This window comes from Saccopteryx leptura, chromosome 10 (genome assembly GCF_036850995.1).
Source record: "Saccopteryx leptura isolate mSacLep1 chromosome 10, mSacLep1_pri_phased_curated, whole genome shotgun sequence".
In the NCBI taxonomy this organism is placed as follows: Eukaryota; Metazoa; Chordata; class Mammalia; order Chiroptera; family Emballonuridae; genus Saccopteryx; species Saccopteryx leptura.
In genome coordinates, this window is record NC_089512.1 from 12,079,969 (window position 1) to 12,095,902 (window position 15,934).

Sequence of the window (15,934 nt, forward strand, 5' to 3'; positions counted from 1 at the left end):
AGAACTTACACTCTTAAGTGTGGCAATGAACAAGGCACTTGAAATAAAAACCTTGCATTTGACATCTGCAAGTGATTGGGTATTGTGGTGGGATTGACAGAAGTCACAAAGGAGCTCATACTTTGTATGAGTGCAGAAGTGCTCATACGATAAAAAACTCGTGTATATAAGAAACATTTTCTGAATAATCTAATGGTAACCACCCCTGGAGAAACCAAAACTGAAACACATAGCTTAAAAAGAAGAGGAAATAGAGGAAAGAAGCATGGAATACCACCAAACCAACCAACCAATCAACCAACAAACAAGAAAACCCTGACAGAAATACAAAGGTGAAGAACCAAAGGAGACACAGAGCTACCCGAAAACAAAACATAAAATGGCTATAAGACATCGCATCGTAGGGGTTCCTAAAGGAGAAGAGAATGAACAAGCAATAGAGAACTTGTCTAAAAAAAACTATAGCTGAAAACTTCCCTAATTTGATGAAGGAAAAAGTCATGCAAGTTCAAGCACCAAGTTCCGTTGAGGATGAACCCAAGGAGGCCCACACCAAGACGCATAATTAAATAGACAAAGTTAAGAGACAAAGAATACTAAAAGCTGCAAGAGAAAAGCAATTAATTACCTACAAAGGAGCCTCAGTAAGGCTGGTATCTGACTTCTCAACAGAAACACTTTAGGCCAGAAGGGATTGGCAAGAAACATTTAAAGTGATGCAAAACAAGAATCTACAACAAAGTCTACTCTACCTAGTAAAACTATCATTTAAAATTGAAGAAGAAGCCAAACTTCTTAACATATTTTATGAAGCCCACATAACCCTGATATCAAAATCTGGCAAAGACAATACAAAAAAACAACAACTACAGACAATTGTCTATAATGAAAACAGATGCAAAAATCCTAAACAAAATACGAACAAATTAAATACAACAATACATAATGATCAAGTGGGGTTCATGCACAAGGATGGTTCAACATATGTAATTTGATCAATGTAATTACCACATCAACAAAACAAAGGACAAAAATCATATCCTATCAATAGATGCAGAAAAGGCATTTGATAAGATACAACATTCATTTATGTTTAAAACATTCAATAAAATGGGTATAGAAAGTACCTCAACATAATAAAAGCCATATATGACAAACCACCTGCCAACATCATATTAACTGGTATAAAACTGAAAGCTTTTCCTTTAAAGTCAGGAACAAGACAAGGCTACCCATTCTTTCAACTGTTATTCAACATAGTACTGGAAGTCTTAGCCAGAGTAATCCGCCAAGGGAAAGAAATAAAAGGTGCCCATATTGGGAAAGAACAAGTAAAGGTGTCACTTTTTGCAGATGAACATGATCCTGTATATAGTAAACCCCAAAAACTCCACTGAAAAACTATTAGAAACATAAATAAATATAGTAAAGTCATAGAATACAAAATCAATACACAAAACTCTACTGCTTTCCTAAATGCCAACAATGAAACTTCAGAAAATGAATTGAAAAAAGAATTTCTTTTACAATTGCTACAACAAAAAAATAAAGTACCTAGGAATAAACTTAACAATGGAGGTAAAGGACCTATATAATGAAAACTACAAAGCATTATTAAAAGAAATTGAAAAAAATGCATTGAAATGGGAAAATATTTTATGTTCATGGATTGGAAGAATCAACATAGTAAAAATGGCCATATAATCCAAAGCCATATACAAATTTAATGCAATCCCCCTTAAAATCCTAGTGTCATTTTTTAAAGAAGTAGAACAAAACCCACAAGGTTTGTATGGAACCGTAAAAGACCCTGAATAGTCAAAGCAATCCTGAGCAAAAAGAATGGAGCTGGAAGTATTATACTACCTGACTTCAAATTATACTATAGAGCCAAGATAATTAAAACAGCGTGGTATTGGCAGAAAAACAGACATACAGATCAATATGTCTGTTTGACAATAGAACAGAATAGAGAGCCCAGAAATAAAACCACATATGTATGGATAAACTGTCTTTGACAAAAGAGCCAAAATCAAACAACGGAGAAAAAGCCTCTTCAATAATAGTGGTGTTGGGAAAATTGGAAAGCCACATGCACAAGAATGAAACGATTAGAGTTTGTCCCCATGCACAAGAACTAATTCAAAATGGATCAAAGACCTAAATATAAGGTCTGAAACAATAAATTACGTAGAAGAAAATGTAAGTACCAAACTTATGGATCTTGGCCACAAAGAACATTTTATGAATTTGACCTCAAAGGCAAGGGAAGTAAAGGCAACAATAAATGAATGGGACTAAACTAAAAAGCTTTGACACAGCAAAAGAAAGAACAACAACAGAAAAGGCAGCCAACCAAATGGGAGATGATATTCATAAACAACAGCTACATTATGGGGTTAATATGCAAAATGTATAAAAACACAACAAACAAGCAAACAGTCCAATTAAAAAATGAAGAGAGGAGGGCCCTGGCCGGTTGGCTCAGTGGTAGAGCGTCAGCCTGGCATGCAGGATTCCCCGGTTCGATTCCCGACCAGGGCACACGGGAGAAGCGCCCATCTGCTTCTCCACCTCTCCCACTCTCTTTCCTCTCTCTCTCTCTCTTCCCCTCCTGCAGCCAAGGCTCCATCGGAGCAAAGTTGGCCCAGGTGCTGAGGATGGCTCCATGGCCTCTGCCTCGGGCACTAGAATGGCTTTGGTTGCAATAGAGCAAAGCCCCAGATGGGCAGAGCATCGCCCCCTGGTGGGCATGCCAGGTGGATCCCGGTCGGGCGCATGCGGGAGTCTGTCTGACTGCCTCCCCATTTCCAACTTCAGAAAAATACAAAAAATAAATGAAGAGAGGATCTGAACATACACTTCTCCCAAGAAGATGTACAAATGACCAACAGATAAATGAAAAGATGCTCATCTATGCTAGCTATTAGAGAAATGCAAATCAAAATGACAATGAGATACCACCTTACTCCTGTTAAATTGGCTGTTATCAACAAGACAGGTACTAAGTGTTGGAGAGGCTGTGGAGAAAAAGGAACCCTCATTTACTGCTGGTGGGAATGTAAACTGGAACAACCATTATAGAAGACAGTATGGTGGAACCTCAGAAAATTAAGTATAGGATTACTGTATGACCCAGCAATCCCTTTGCTGGGTATCTACCCCCAAAACTCCAAAACATTGGTATGCAAAGACACATGCACCCCCATGTTCATCGCAGTATTATTCATGGTGGCTAAGACATGGAAACAGCCAAAGTGACCCTCAACAGAGAGATAGAGAAGGTATACATATCTACAATGGAGTACTATCTCAGCCATAAGAAAGGATGACATAGTGCCATTTACATCATGGATGGACCTTGAGAACATTATACTGAGTGAAATAGTAAATCAGAAAAAGCTAGGAACTATATGATTTCATACATAGGTGGGATATAAAACTGAGACTCGTGGACATAGATAAAAGTGAAGTGGTTACCAGAGGGAGGGAGTAAAGAAGGACTGAGAAGGATTTGACTTAGGGTGATGGTCACACAAAGCAGTCAACAGTTCAAATGCTATAGATACTCGCCTGAAACCTTTGTATTCTTATTGATCAATGTTGCCCCATTAAATTTAATTTCAAAATTAGAAAATGAGAAAAAAGTTAGGGAGTTGGACTAGATCAGAGTCCCAAACTTCAGGTGCAGGGAAGTTATATAAATGAACCAAGTGGCCCAGTTTAAGGCGGAGTGGTGGGGGTTATGCTGAACTGGGCCCAGTCCTGGCCCAGTGTTGGTTTTGCCCAAGAGAAGCTGGAGATCAGGGCTGATTGATGAAATGAGTTTCAAGTTGAGAACCTCCTGCCTGCAGGTTAGATTTCAGGTTTTCAGATTTAGTTCCTGACGGCCCCCGTTCTCATGGTGGCTGTGCAGGTGCATATCACTGGTCCTCAGCTACAGGGAGTAATAAACCACGGCCCCAGCCCCTCGAGGAGGAAATCATTGCTGCTTGAGCTGAGGACCAACTTCCCACGGGCTGCACCCGGCTGACAGCCTAGCATGGCAGGGATACTAAGCGGGCCCGTTCCTGGAAGACACTGGATGGCCAGCATTGGGCTGGGAATTCCCGATGACCTTGCCAACCCTTTCGTACAGTGCGTGCCAGTCTAGGGTATTTCCATTCCGTCTTCCTTCCGTTGGGGTCCGGCATGTGATGCGGTCCGGCCAGCTCACCCCCTTTTTTCTCACAGGCATTTTCGATGATGGCCCTTACATGGTTCATCTTTCCTGGTGCCTGCTTTTCGGAGGACCCAGGCTGACCCGGTTCTTGTCTCCCGGCACCCCTGCCTCTTGCGTTGGGCTCCAGCTGCACCCCATATCTGCAGTTCCCTGTGCATGTCCAGCTCCACACCCTTGTTCCTGCTGTTCTCCTTGTTTGGGGGGCCTCCCCTTCCGATCTTCTCTCCGGGGTCAGTCTGCAGGAAACCTGCTTTGTCCCTCTGGTTGGCAGGCTTTCGTCGGCTCCATTCTAGCGTCAGTTCCCGTCTTCTATTGCTGTGATGATCTTCTGTGCATAGATCTCTCACTGAACTCGCCGTTGCAGTCATTACTTTCCTGTGTTTGCTCTTCTCCACTTGATTGTGGACCTCATATTCATGTGTTTGTTACTGCATTTACTTATTAATTGAACACTTATTTACTCAACAAGAACTTAGGCGTGTTTTAGGTACTGGGTGTATGGGTGTGAACAAACAGGCAGATCCCTGACCTTCGACCTGACCTTGGGTGGTAAATATACAAGGCAGTCAGGATACAGATAAAGTATTACAGAACTGTATACTTGAAACTAATATGATCTTATTAACCAATCTTACCCCAGTACACTTAATAAAAATAATCCGTGACCTCACTGAACTTACATTTCTATCTGGGGAAGATAGACACATTGAACAAATACTAGTGAACTGCCTGTTAAGTGTTGGGCAGGGTACCTGGGCCTCCTGGGGGTCTTATTTGTCTTTGTTTCCTCAGCATCTAGCAATGTGCAGACACACAGACCCTCCGTAAGCGTTTGTTGAGTGAGCGCATGTGGGTATGGAATGCGATAGTCCAGCAGAATGTCACCTAGGAGAACTTTAAAGCCATGCCTCAGGACACCAGCCGCTGATCTGGCTGCGATGGGCCCTGGAGATGCCGTTTGCTGGAATTAATCCAGGGGAATTTTGCGCTCTAAGTGATTCAGTTTACTCACTTCGTGGAAAGAACGTTCTTATTGGAAGATGAGAGGCATTAGGCGAGTGGAAAGATGGTGCCCCTGGGAGAGACCGGGAGCCTGGGGTCGGGCGAGTGCTCTGAACCGGCTCAGCTGTGTGACTGCAGGGACAGGAGGGGACCCCTCTGAGGTTCAGTTTCTCTCACCAGTAATAAGGGAACTTCTAGCTCTAGAATTGGGTATTTCTGTGTGATACTAACGTTTGTGCAGAGTGTGTGTGATACATGCCAGCGCTGTTCACTAATATTTCCTGTTCTCCTGGATACGGGGTCGGCTTGCGTCTGTGCCTGGCCGAAGCCAGCGAGTGTGAGCAGGAGGGACGTGAGTCACTGTGAGGTGGGGACGTTCAGGGCCATGTGCAGGGCCGTGTGCTGTCCCCTGCCTTGATGACAGGAAGCATCTGTGGGACGGAACCTCTGTCCCCCTGGGCCTTTGTCTCGGGATCAGGGCCCTGGGCTGACGTGTGGTGGGCTGGAGTTTGAATAATAAATAAGCCTTATTGTTCAGCCCTTGGGGATGTGGGCTTGTTACCGCTGCATAACTTAACACATCCTCATCAAGATATTATAATCAAAGGTTCTTTTGTTTTGACTATTTAACTTGTTAATTTAAAAAAGGATAATTATACCTGAATGTGCAACACTGCTAACTTAGCTGGATTTTTGAAATCTGTCTATATTTTTACATATCCTTGTAACATGGAACCTTCAAATTAGAAAACTGAAAAATACACATGAAATTATATTCACGGGCATACTTTCCTCCCATGTTTTTTTTACCTCATCAGGTTTCCGGTAGGTAGGTCTGTGTTGAGAACAATACGCATGCCTAACAAAGTTGTTCTTTATACTTTGTTTTTAGGGTCACTTGTATACACAGCCCCGGAAGTGGTGAAGGGGACTGACTTCTCCATCGCCAGTGACCTCTGGTCTCTGGGCTGTCTGCTTTACGAAATGTTCTCAGGTGATTACTTCCTGGTTCAGTTTAAAGTCGGAGCTGGACAGACACAAAGGTTAAATCTCTAGTTTGCAAACATTTTGCCTATGAGATGTGAAAAACCTGGTTTTTCAAAATTTTTATCTGTACTGATTTTGGCTGGATTGCTTGTTATCTAGGCATATGCAGATTCCCAGGAACTTTTTGATACATAGGTATTTTTTATTTTATTTTTTATTTTTATTTTTTGTATTTTTCTGAAGTGAGAAGTGGGGAGGCAGAGAGACAGACTCCTGCTGCATCTGACCGGGATCCACCCGGCATGCCCATCAGGGGGCGATGCTCTGTCCTTCTGGGGCATTGCTCCATTGCAACCGGAGCCATTCTAGCCCCTGAGGTGTAGGCCATAGAGCCATCCTCAGCGCTTGGGCCAACTTTGCTCCAATGGAACCTTGGCTGCAGGAGGGGAAGAGAGAGAGAGAAAGGAGAGGGGGAAGGATGGAGAAGCAGATGGGCACTTCTCCTGTGTTCCCTGACCAGGAATCGAACCTAGGACTTCTACATGCCAGGCCAGTGCTCTGCTGCTGAGCCAACTGGCCAGGGCCCATAGGTATTTTTTATGTAATCATCTGGAATGTTAAAATAAGTATTTTTATAAATTTTGTAATCTTGAACTATCTTCAGTGGAGATTTATCTGGAATTATTGGTGATAGTAAACTTGTTTAATTGACAAGTTTTCATGTAATTGCAGGAAAACCTCCATTCTTTTCAGAAAGTGTATCCACATTAATTGAAAAGATTTTTTATGAAGATCCTTTGCCACCTATTCCAAAAGGTAGGATTTTTATCATAAATGCAGATAATTTACACTGTACACTGACTAAAGATACATTTTATTGTGTATTTTTATTGATTCGTAATATCCTTAATTTATATTTTAAAAATAATCTCAAATTTATATTTTTAGAAATGTTAGCATTCCCTTTGCCGATTTGTTTTTTAAATATACTGAAACGGAGAACAAAGCACAGAATTGTGTTTTCCCTCATTTAAAAAGCAATTATTTTGTGTTCCTGTATGAAAAGATACAGGTTTAGAAAACTCAAACTATTTATTTTTTGTGTATGTACTTTTTACTTACTTTGGATTCATGTCCTTTGTAGTTATTTCTAGTTAGTGTTTGAATAATAAGAAATCAGACATTCTCAGCCCTTGTCTTGATGAATCAGAATGCTACCCCGACAAGTTTTTAAAGTCTTTCAAAAGAATACGGTTGTAGTATTTTAAGTGTTGGAATTTTAATCATATAAATTGTGATTAGTGTAACATCTATTGTTAACAATTTTAAGGAAAGAAGAACAAAAGGAGGCACAAACATAAGAAAGCACTTTGCTGTCCACCAGTGTTTTGTTGTTTTTTTTACAGAGACAGAGAGAGAGAGAGTCAGAGAGAGGGATAGACAGAGACAGACAGGAAGGGAGAGAGATGAGAAGCATCAATCATTAGTTTTTCATTGTGACACTTTAGGTGTTCATTGATTGCTTTCTCATATGTGCCTTGACTGTGGGGCTACAGCAGACCGAGTAACCCCTTGCTCGAGCCAGCGACCTTGGGTTCAAGCTGGTGAGCTTTGCTCAAACCAGATGAGCCCGCGCTCAAGCTGGCCACCTCGGGGTCTCGAACCTGGGTCCTCCACATCCCAGTCCGATGCTCCATCCACTGCGCCACCGCCTGGTCAGGCAATTCACCAGTGTTTTTTGCCCACTGGTCCGTGGATCTGTACAGAATTTCTGGTGGACTGGCAGTGGTCTGTGGACCAGTGGTTGAAAAATACTGCTGTACACCACAGAAAAAGTGCATCTTAAGACGCAGAACCGAAAATAGGACTTTACAAAAAATAATGTTGGGAGTTTGTAAAAGAAAAAAGTTTTTGGAAGTCATTAATGGAAGAAAGAGGAATACAGAATATTATCAATATTTCAGAAATCACCCTAGGTGAAAAAAACAAAACTCTGGCTATTTTGAAAGTAGTCAATATTTCTTAAAACAAAATACTGCATTTCTTTTTTTTCTTTTATTAACTTTGTCTTGGTTTTTGTATAAATCACATTGTATTTCTTATAATAGTGACTTTTTAATACAATATTGATAGTTGTTTTCTCCTATAAGTTAAAGATTTTTATGCCGGAGTGAAGTCTGAAAATGAAGGTGCCAGGAGTCCGGTCAAGATCTGGCTGGTGGCCCCAGCTTGGTTACAGTATTTTCTGGTCCCCCGCCCGGCTGTGGCCAGCGCGCCTGAGCATGCCCTCAGTTCTCACTGCCTTGTCTTTGGTGGCGATGTCTTTGGCCATTGTCTTCACGGACACTTTTTTTAACCATTACTGATCATTTGGCCATGGTATATAACTAGACATCTAATTTAAAAAGGCAAAATTTGGGAGATTAAGGAAACTGGACAATATCATAGTATTGTGATGCTTATTATTTTCTCACTAAAAATAAAGAAAAGAGGATTGAAAGTATTTTAATTCTAGTATATTATAAAGCAAAGTGGTCAAATTGATGCCTCAGAAGACGAGGCCATAATTAATAGTGGGAGACAAGGGATGAGTTTGTGAGGCTGGTAAACCTCACTGGGCTTATTCAATCAAGTCATTCCAGAGCAGTGGTTCTCAACCTGTGGGTCGCGACCCCGGCGGGGTCGCCTAAAGCCATCGGAAAATACATAATGCATATCAGGTATTTACATTCCGAATCATAACTGTAGCAAAATTACAGTTATGAAGTAGCCACCAAAATTATTTTTTGGTTTGGGGTCACCGCAACATGAGGAACTGTATTGCGGGGTCACGGCATTAGAAAGGTTGAGAACCACTGTTCTAGAGGTTAATCAACACTTAGTTTTTGAGATTTATGTTTTTTGTAGTCTAGAAAAAAATGTTCTTTAAAATTGTTTTTGTGCCTCTCTTCCTCCTATTTAAATAGAAGCTGTATTGTTATTAGTAGATTGTTTTCTTTAAATAATTTATGTGCTTAAGATACTGTGACTTTAAACGCTGATGTCGGGTATGTATTCATTGACTTACTGCTTTCCCTCCCTTTTTTGGGAATTCATTTGTGTACAGATTCTTCTCTCCCTAAAGCTTCTTCAGATTTTATTAATTTGCTTGATGGTTTACTTCAAAAGGATCCTCAGAAAAGGTATGTGTGGATGATAATTTGACTATGAATGGATAGTGGAATCTTTTTTTTTTAATTTCATGGACTTTTTACTGCTGACATAGTATTGTTCAAATTACTTGTTTTAAAAAGGAAATCTGAGTTTACGTCCAGTGTTTTCTCTTTGCATGTGTTTGTAATCATGAGGAATTTCAAGTTACTTTCTATTTTAATGTATTAAATAGTTGTACAACCCATCTGTAGCTGGATGGGTTGTCTTGTGACTCCTGAGTCCAGCCAAGCACTCTCGTTCTTCCCACTGCAGACTCCAGGCCAAAGCTGTCGTACACCTTTGAACTAGGGATGATGTGTGGAGAGAGTTAATGTCAATAACACTAACTGAATAGTATTTTAATGCAATATATTTTTATGCTACTCTTGTCTTAATGGGGATATCAAGCGACAGGGTAATAGGCACAGTGTGAATTTTCTGTGTTGTGGAATGGGGTGGGGGAGGGTGGGGGATGGGAGAGGGGAGGGTTCCCCTTCCCCCCCCCCCCCCCCGGCCTGGTCATGAGGGTCCCCCCCACCCCCAGACCTGGTCATGAGCAGCTGGTTTCTAGTTCTGGTTCTGCCACTAGGTACTAGGGGAAGGGGAATGGAGGTGGTTGTTAAGCAAGTATTTGGGTTTCTGCTTCAGGGGGTAAAATGATGAATATCTTTAGTATAACATATAAAATAATCTGTTCTCTATCTTCATTACCTGTAAGAGAGAATTTGCAGAAGGACAAACTGGTTCTCGTATAAGTTGTAGGACAGACCTCCCTAGCTCACGTAGAATGCTTTTAGGATTAGTGTTATTTTTGGTAGATAATCTTCTAGACATCTTTTGATAGGATATATATTTTATTTAGGATAACATATCTACATTTCCACATATTTATATCTTTATATTACCTGCTTTTATGCACAAGTGGAAGCACTCTCAAACCTTCTTTTTTCTCTCTATAGATCTGCTTAGTCATTTTGAATGGCTATAGTGTGGACTTGTGATGACCTATAATAGCAATAATAACAATAGACACATACAGTGTGTCTTAATTTATAACATCGTACACACTGCTAAAATAAACACCCTTTTGAGTATTTTGGTTGTTGTTCAAGTGGGCAATTACCTCTTTTGGATAGATTTCTCTAAGTGGGGTTGCTGGCCAAAGGCTAAGAATGTTAAAAAGTTTGATTGATTTGCTGCATTCTAGGAACACGTGCTAAATGGTTTACGCTTCCAGCAACATTAGAAAGCTCTTGCTCTACCGCTGTTACCTGCTGTGGGCTTTGTTGCTCTTACACATTTTTGCCAATCTGATGAATGAAAAAGAAATTCCACTTTCCTGGCAATTTTATTTCTCTGTTAGTGAATTTCAAGAGCCCTTGAGCAAAAGGGATATTATATGTGATTGCAGATTCTTTAACATTAGTGTTTTAATTTTCTTCAGTGTAGTTTTCAATACAGAAGTTTTGAATGATTAATCAAATTTAAATTACTTTGTTTTTAAATTTTAGTCAGGCTTGACCTTTCTGAGTCTGATGAGTATACCTAGAGGTATAATCTATTAGTTATAAAAGGTAATGCTTTGAAAGTGAGTCTGGGTTTTAGATAAAGCTGAAAGGCATTTTCATGTGGGTGAACTAGCTAGGTAACATTTTTGACACCTAAACAGAGGTGTGACTGTATATAGTCATGAAGTTGATATTCTTGTTTATTTCTGAATGAAGTTCTGAAAGGGAAGTTGGAAAAGTGAAATGTGTAACACAGGTAGGGTGCCTAGAATAATTATTATAATCTAACCTCACTTGGGACATAAAAGAAGACAGAATTACAGGTTGATAATATGTGATGTTTACTTTCAAATCTTAGATTACTTATAGATTTCCCCATTGGCTGTTTTGAAAACCTGAGATGTTTTCTTCAGTCTCCATGGACTGCGGGCCCGAGACTTCTCTAAGCTTAGTTGTTAGTCTCTTTCATTCTGTACCGTGGAATTATTCTGTACTCTGAATTATTTGGAAGTTAATTGCATACTAAACAGAAAGAGTAGAGTATGAAACAATCTCAGAGGTATGTTTATATGGAGAGGCTTATACTTTTTAAAATCTGACTTATACAACGGACGTATCCTTGGCATACTCCATGCTAAGTCATGCTAACTCATGCTAACGTAGAATTTTAACATTTATGTCTTACAAAGATTCACGTGGGCAGGCCTACTGCGGCATCCCTTTTGGAAGGATGCTTTTACTAGAAAAGATCAAGACTCAAGCTCCGAGGATTTCAATGTCAGGTAGGATTAACTTATATTTGTGTGTGTGGGGGGCATGATTATTAATCACTCATGCCCATTGCTCTGCTAATAATGCAGCATCAATGGCAACAACTTCTACACTTTCATAATAGGAAAGTGTTTGTTTAATGCCTTTTTAAGTCATGACATTTTTTTGTGTGTGTTCTTGATTTTGCTGATTTTTGTGTTCTTGAATTAGCCAGTTTTCTGATCCGTTGTTTAAACTGCAGTTAGTGATACAATGTCGTAGTTCTTGGTTCTGTTTACCAGCTGTGAGTGGCTTCCCACCTTGTGAGCACATGGTGGGAATCTCATTTCCCCCTTTTTAGTCAGGCGTGGTCATGTGACTTGCTTTGGCTAATGGAATATGAACAGAAGTGATGAGTATTATTTCTGGATAGAAACTTCAAGAGCCAGGATGTGATTTGCCACAGTTCTCCTTCTGGTGAGGTAATTGGGAAGACAGTGTCAAAATGGAGTTTCTGGCCCTGGCCGGTTGGCTCAGCGGTAGAGCGTCGGCCTAGCGTGCGGAGGACCCGGGTTCGATTCCCGGCCAGGGCACACAGGAGAAGCGCCCATTTGCTTCTCCACCCCTCCGCCGCACTTTCCTCTCTGTCTCTCTCTTCCCCTCCTGCAGCCAAGGCTCCATTGGAGCAAAGATGGCCCGGGCGCTGGGGATGGCTCTGTGGCCTCTGCCCCAGGCGCTAGAGTGGCTCTGGTCGCAATATGGCGACGCCCAGGATGGGCAGAGCATCGCCCCCTGGTGGGCAGAGCATCGCCCCATGGTGGGCGTGCCGGGTGGATCCCGGTCGGGCACATGCGGGAGTCTGTCTGACTGTCTCTCCCCGTTTCCAGCTTCAGAAAAATGAAAAAAAAAAAAAATTAAAAAAAAAAAAAAAAAAAAAATGGAGTTTCTGTGGGGCCCAGGTCTTTAGTGACCATGATGGGCATAGCTTTCCCACCAGCCTTCACGGCCATGTGCACGAGGGAGACATAACTGAGGAGATCCTGAGTCACTGAGGGGGTATAAGGCACCGCCGCGTAACCTGGCTCATCCTGACTGATACAATTCATTTCTGTCATAAATGTATTCTTAGCCCAGGACACTTACAAAAGGGATGGTATTTGGACAGCAGCAGGTGAGGAGTAGCTAAAGATAGAGGGAAAGTCCTGATAATTGACTCCCTCCCCCAAACCATTCCGTGGTAAATGGTTGTCTGAGTCTTAATTTCAATCTTGGCAAATTCAGTGCATTGGAGAGAGAAGTCTGAATTGTACAGTCTGTCCCAAACCGGAGTTTCTCTGGTCCAGTCAGCTGCGCTCTCACCGTTGGATTAGCTCCTACAGAAAACCAGGCTCCGGTCCAAAGTGTCAGCAAGTCACACCACCTCTGACCCTCGTTTGTCATCTTCCTTATAATCTCTAAGCCTTTCGTTTCTTTTTCCTGCCTTATTGCCCTTGATAGGGTTTTTTCTTTGTTTGTTTGTTTGTTTCAGTAGACACTGAAGTGATGAAAATGGATGTCCTCGCCTGGGTTCGGACTGTAGGTTCAAAGCCCCTTTCTCATGAAGAGCGATGAGCCGGAGGTTTTTGTAGCTGCCCCTTGTCAGTTTGAGTGAATGTTGAATTTTATCAGGTGTCTTTATGAATTAGCTGATATGATCGTGTGGTTTTTCTTCTTTAGACTCTCCTGGATTTTTTCATAAGTTGCTTCTCAAATATCGAACCAGCCTTGCATTCTTGCCGTAAGCCCCACTTAGTCATTGTTTATAGTTTTTATGTCCTGCTGGACGTGTCTGGGGCCGAGTGGCAGGAGGACAGTGGGAGGTGAGAAGGGAGAGCGGAGCAACAGGGATTGGCCTCACGTTCTTGGTATCATAGCTCTTTGGTTAGAGAAGAGGCTGCCCCTCCCTCAGAGTTCTAGGCACCGGCCGGAAGCTGCCGCTGTTCCCAACGAGCCACATGCGGCTCTTTGGCCCCTGGAGTGTGGCTCTTCCACAAAATACCACGTGCGGGCGCTACCTCGATAAGGAATGTACCTACCTATATAGTTTCAGTTTAAAAAATTTGGCTCTCAAAAGAAATTTCAATCGTTGTACAGTTGGTATCTGGCTCTGTTGACTAAGGAGTTTGCGGACCAGTGCTAGGGGATTTCCCCTGCTCTGACCTGAGGGGTTCCCTTTCCTACGCTTGGAACAGCACTAGAGGGCTTCTCTTGGGGCGGCCTGTGAGCCCAGACTGGGCGGCACCAGAAGGCGAAAGTCAAAGGGAACCTCCCTCCTGGCTTACTGGTACTTTGAGTACTGCTGTTAACTTTTCAGAGATAAGGTATATAGACTTCTCCGTACAATGCCCAGCTTATAGCGGCGCTCATTTTCACTACTCAGTGGAAAATAGTACTTTTCTAACTCCGTGGCTTTGCCAGATGTCACGTGTAATTTACTTATCTTTTCCAACCTCTTATTCTGCACAGAAACCTATATAGAAACCTTAAAAAGTAAGTTTGCGTTGACTGTCTCCTCTTGAACAACAGAAACATCACGGAGTGTTCTGGACCACGAGACTCCACGGAGCTGTTGAGGAGCCCGCAGAACGGACAGGGCGGAAGGGAGAGGAGCGGTCAGCGGCGGAGTCATGCTCTGAGGCTAGGTGGGTTTCATCTGAGCACGCTGCTTCTGGGAGCCCCGCCCACGGGGGTCTCTTTCCTTCAAGCCTGTCTGTTTGTGCCTGCTCACGACACCTTGTTCCTTTATGGGTGATGTTCTCCTTTCTGCCACAGAAAACCCAGCTGAGCTGCGACCTAACAATACCCTTGGGGGCCAGACGAGCGAGTCCATGTTTCTGCTCAGGTATGTGAGTGACAGAGCAGCGAGGAGTCACAGCGTCGGTTGTCCTGGTCTTGAACACTCAGGATTTTAAAAACCTTTGTACACTCTCTGGCAAATCTTGTGAGCTAAGTAAGTATTTGTATAATGAATGGATAAATAGATAAGTGAAGAAAGGTGAGAATCCTGTTATTTGGGAGTTTGAAGGAATTCACTAAAGACTCTGGCGATCTGAGTGAATTTCTTAAACTGTGAAAAACTCGAAATCAGAGACCCAGGGTAGTGGAGCGGCCCATTGAGAGCACGGCAGTCATTGGTAAGTGGAGGAGAAGCGTGAAAAATAGATGCAGATTGTATACAACTTGTCAGTTGGTAGCAAGATAATTTCCCATGTTGGACATTTTCTGAAATAAAATTGTAAATATTATTCACCCTTTGTGGAATATTTAATCTGTTTTATTATGTTCATCCTGCTTATATCAGCAGACATTTAAAAAATAATAAATTCAGTGTTTTAAGGGTTCTAGGAAAAACAGAAAATACCGACTAGAGCATAGAAGCTGTACACAAAAGAAACAATAAAGTAAGCAGGAAATTACTTTAAGAGCAGTTGTAAAAATAATAGGGCCATGTAAACACAAGTTAAAGTGTAAATGTTTTTTATATTATAGAATGAGGTCACATAGAATTGTCATATTCTACCATTTTTCATGAGATGTGTTTTTATTTTTCCCAAAATATATTAAACAGAGGGTAAAGTTTCTGAATCGGAATAACGTTGGCCGGTCTGTATTTTCAGCTCTCGTCCTACTCCGAGAACCAGCTCCGCGGCGGGGTTGAGTCCCGGCGAGGACGTGACTCAGAACGCTCCGCAGAGGGCTCCTCCGCCGACCAAGGTGAGCAGAGAGGGCACTTGTTCTCTTTCCCCGTGAGATACAGTTTCAGAAAAATAATTGCAAGTTGATCTCTGAACTGGGTTCGTGATTACAGAATTTACAGTTAAGTCATTTCCTTGATTGTCATTGGTTTTTCTAGTAAGTATACTTGAGAGGTGCATTATAGTTTTTTTGATAACAGCTTTATTGAGATGTAATTGACATACCCTGTAATTTACCATATAAAGCGCACAGTTCGGGGCCTCTGCCTTTTCGTAGTTCTACAACCATCACTCTCTTCCTCCCACAAATAAACCTGTGCCATTAGCAGGCCCTCTCCTCTTTCCTCAGTTTCCCTTCCCCTTGGCAACTAATCTGTTTTTTTGTCTTTATAGATTTGCCTATTCTGAACATTTTATATAAATGGAATAATGCAATGCCATCTTCTGTGACAGGCTTTTTTCACTTAACAGAATGTTTTTAAGATTGAGCCAGATTGTAGCATGGATCAGTACTATGTTTCTTTTTATTTTAAAGTAAT

At 41.7% G+C, this 15,934-nt stretch overlaps 1 protein-coding gene across 2 annotated transcripts in view; it reads left to right on the top strand.

Moving 5' to 3' along the window:
* The window catches only part of ULK4 (unc-51 like kinase 4), a 418,647-nt gene that overhangs the window by 18,620 nt on the left and 384,093 nt on the right, over window positions 1-15,934 (top strand). For both annotated transcript variants that reach the window (XM_066351269.1, XM_066351270.1), the window contains exons 6-12: window positions 6,117-6,218; window positions 6,944-7,027; window positions 9,318-9,393; window positions 11,601-11,693; window positions 14,227-14,342; window positions 14,473-14,542; window positions 15,318-15,414. In XM_066351269.1, coding sequence (XP_066207366.1) covers window positions 6,117-6,218; window positions 6,944-7,027; window positions 9,318-9,393; window positions 11,601-11,693; window positions 14,227-14,342; window positions 14,473-14,542; window positions 15,318-15,414 — 638 coding nt within the window. The remainder of the gene's footprint in view (window positions 1-6,116; window positions 6,219-6,943; window positions 7,028-9,317; window positions 9,394-11,600; window positions 11,694-14,226; window positions 14,343-14,472; window positions 14,543-15,317; window positions 15,415-15,934) is intronic.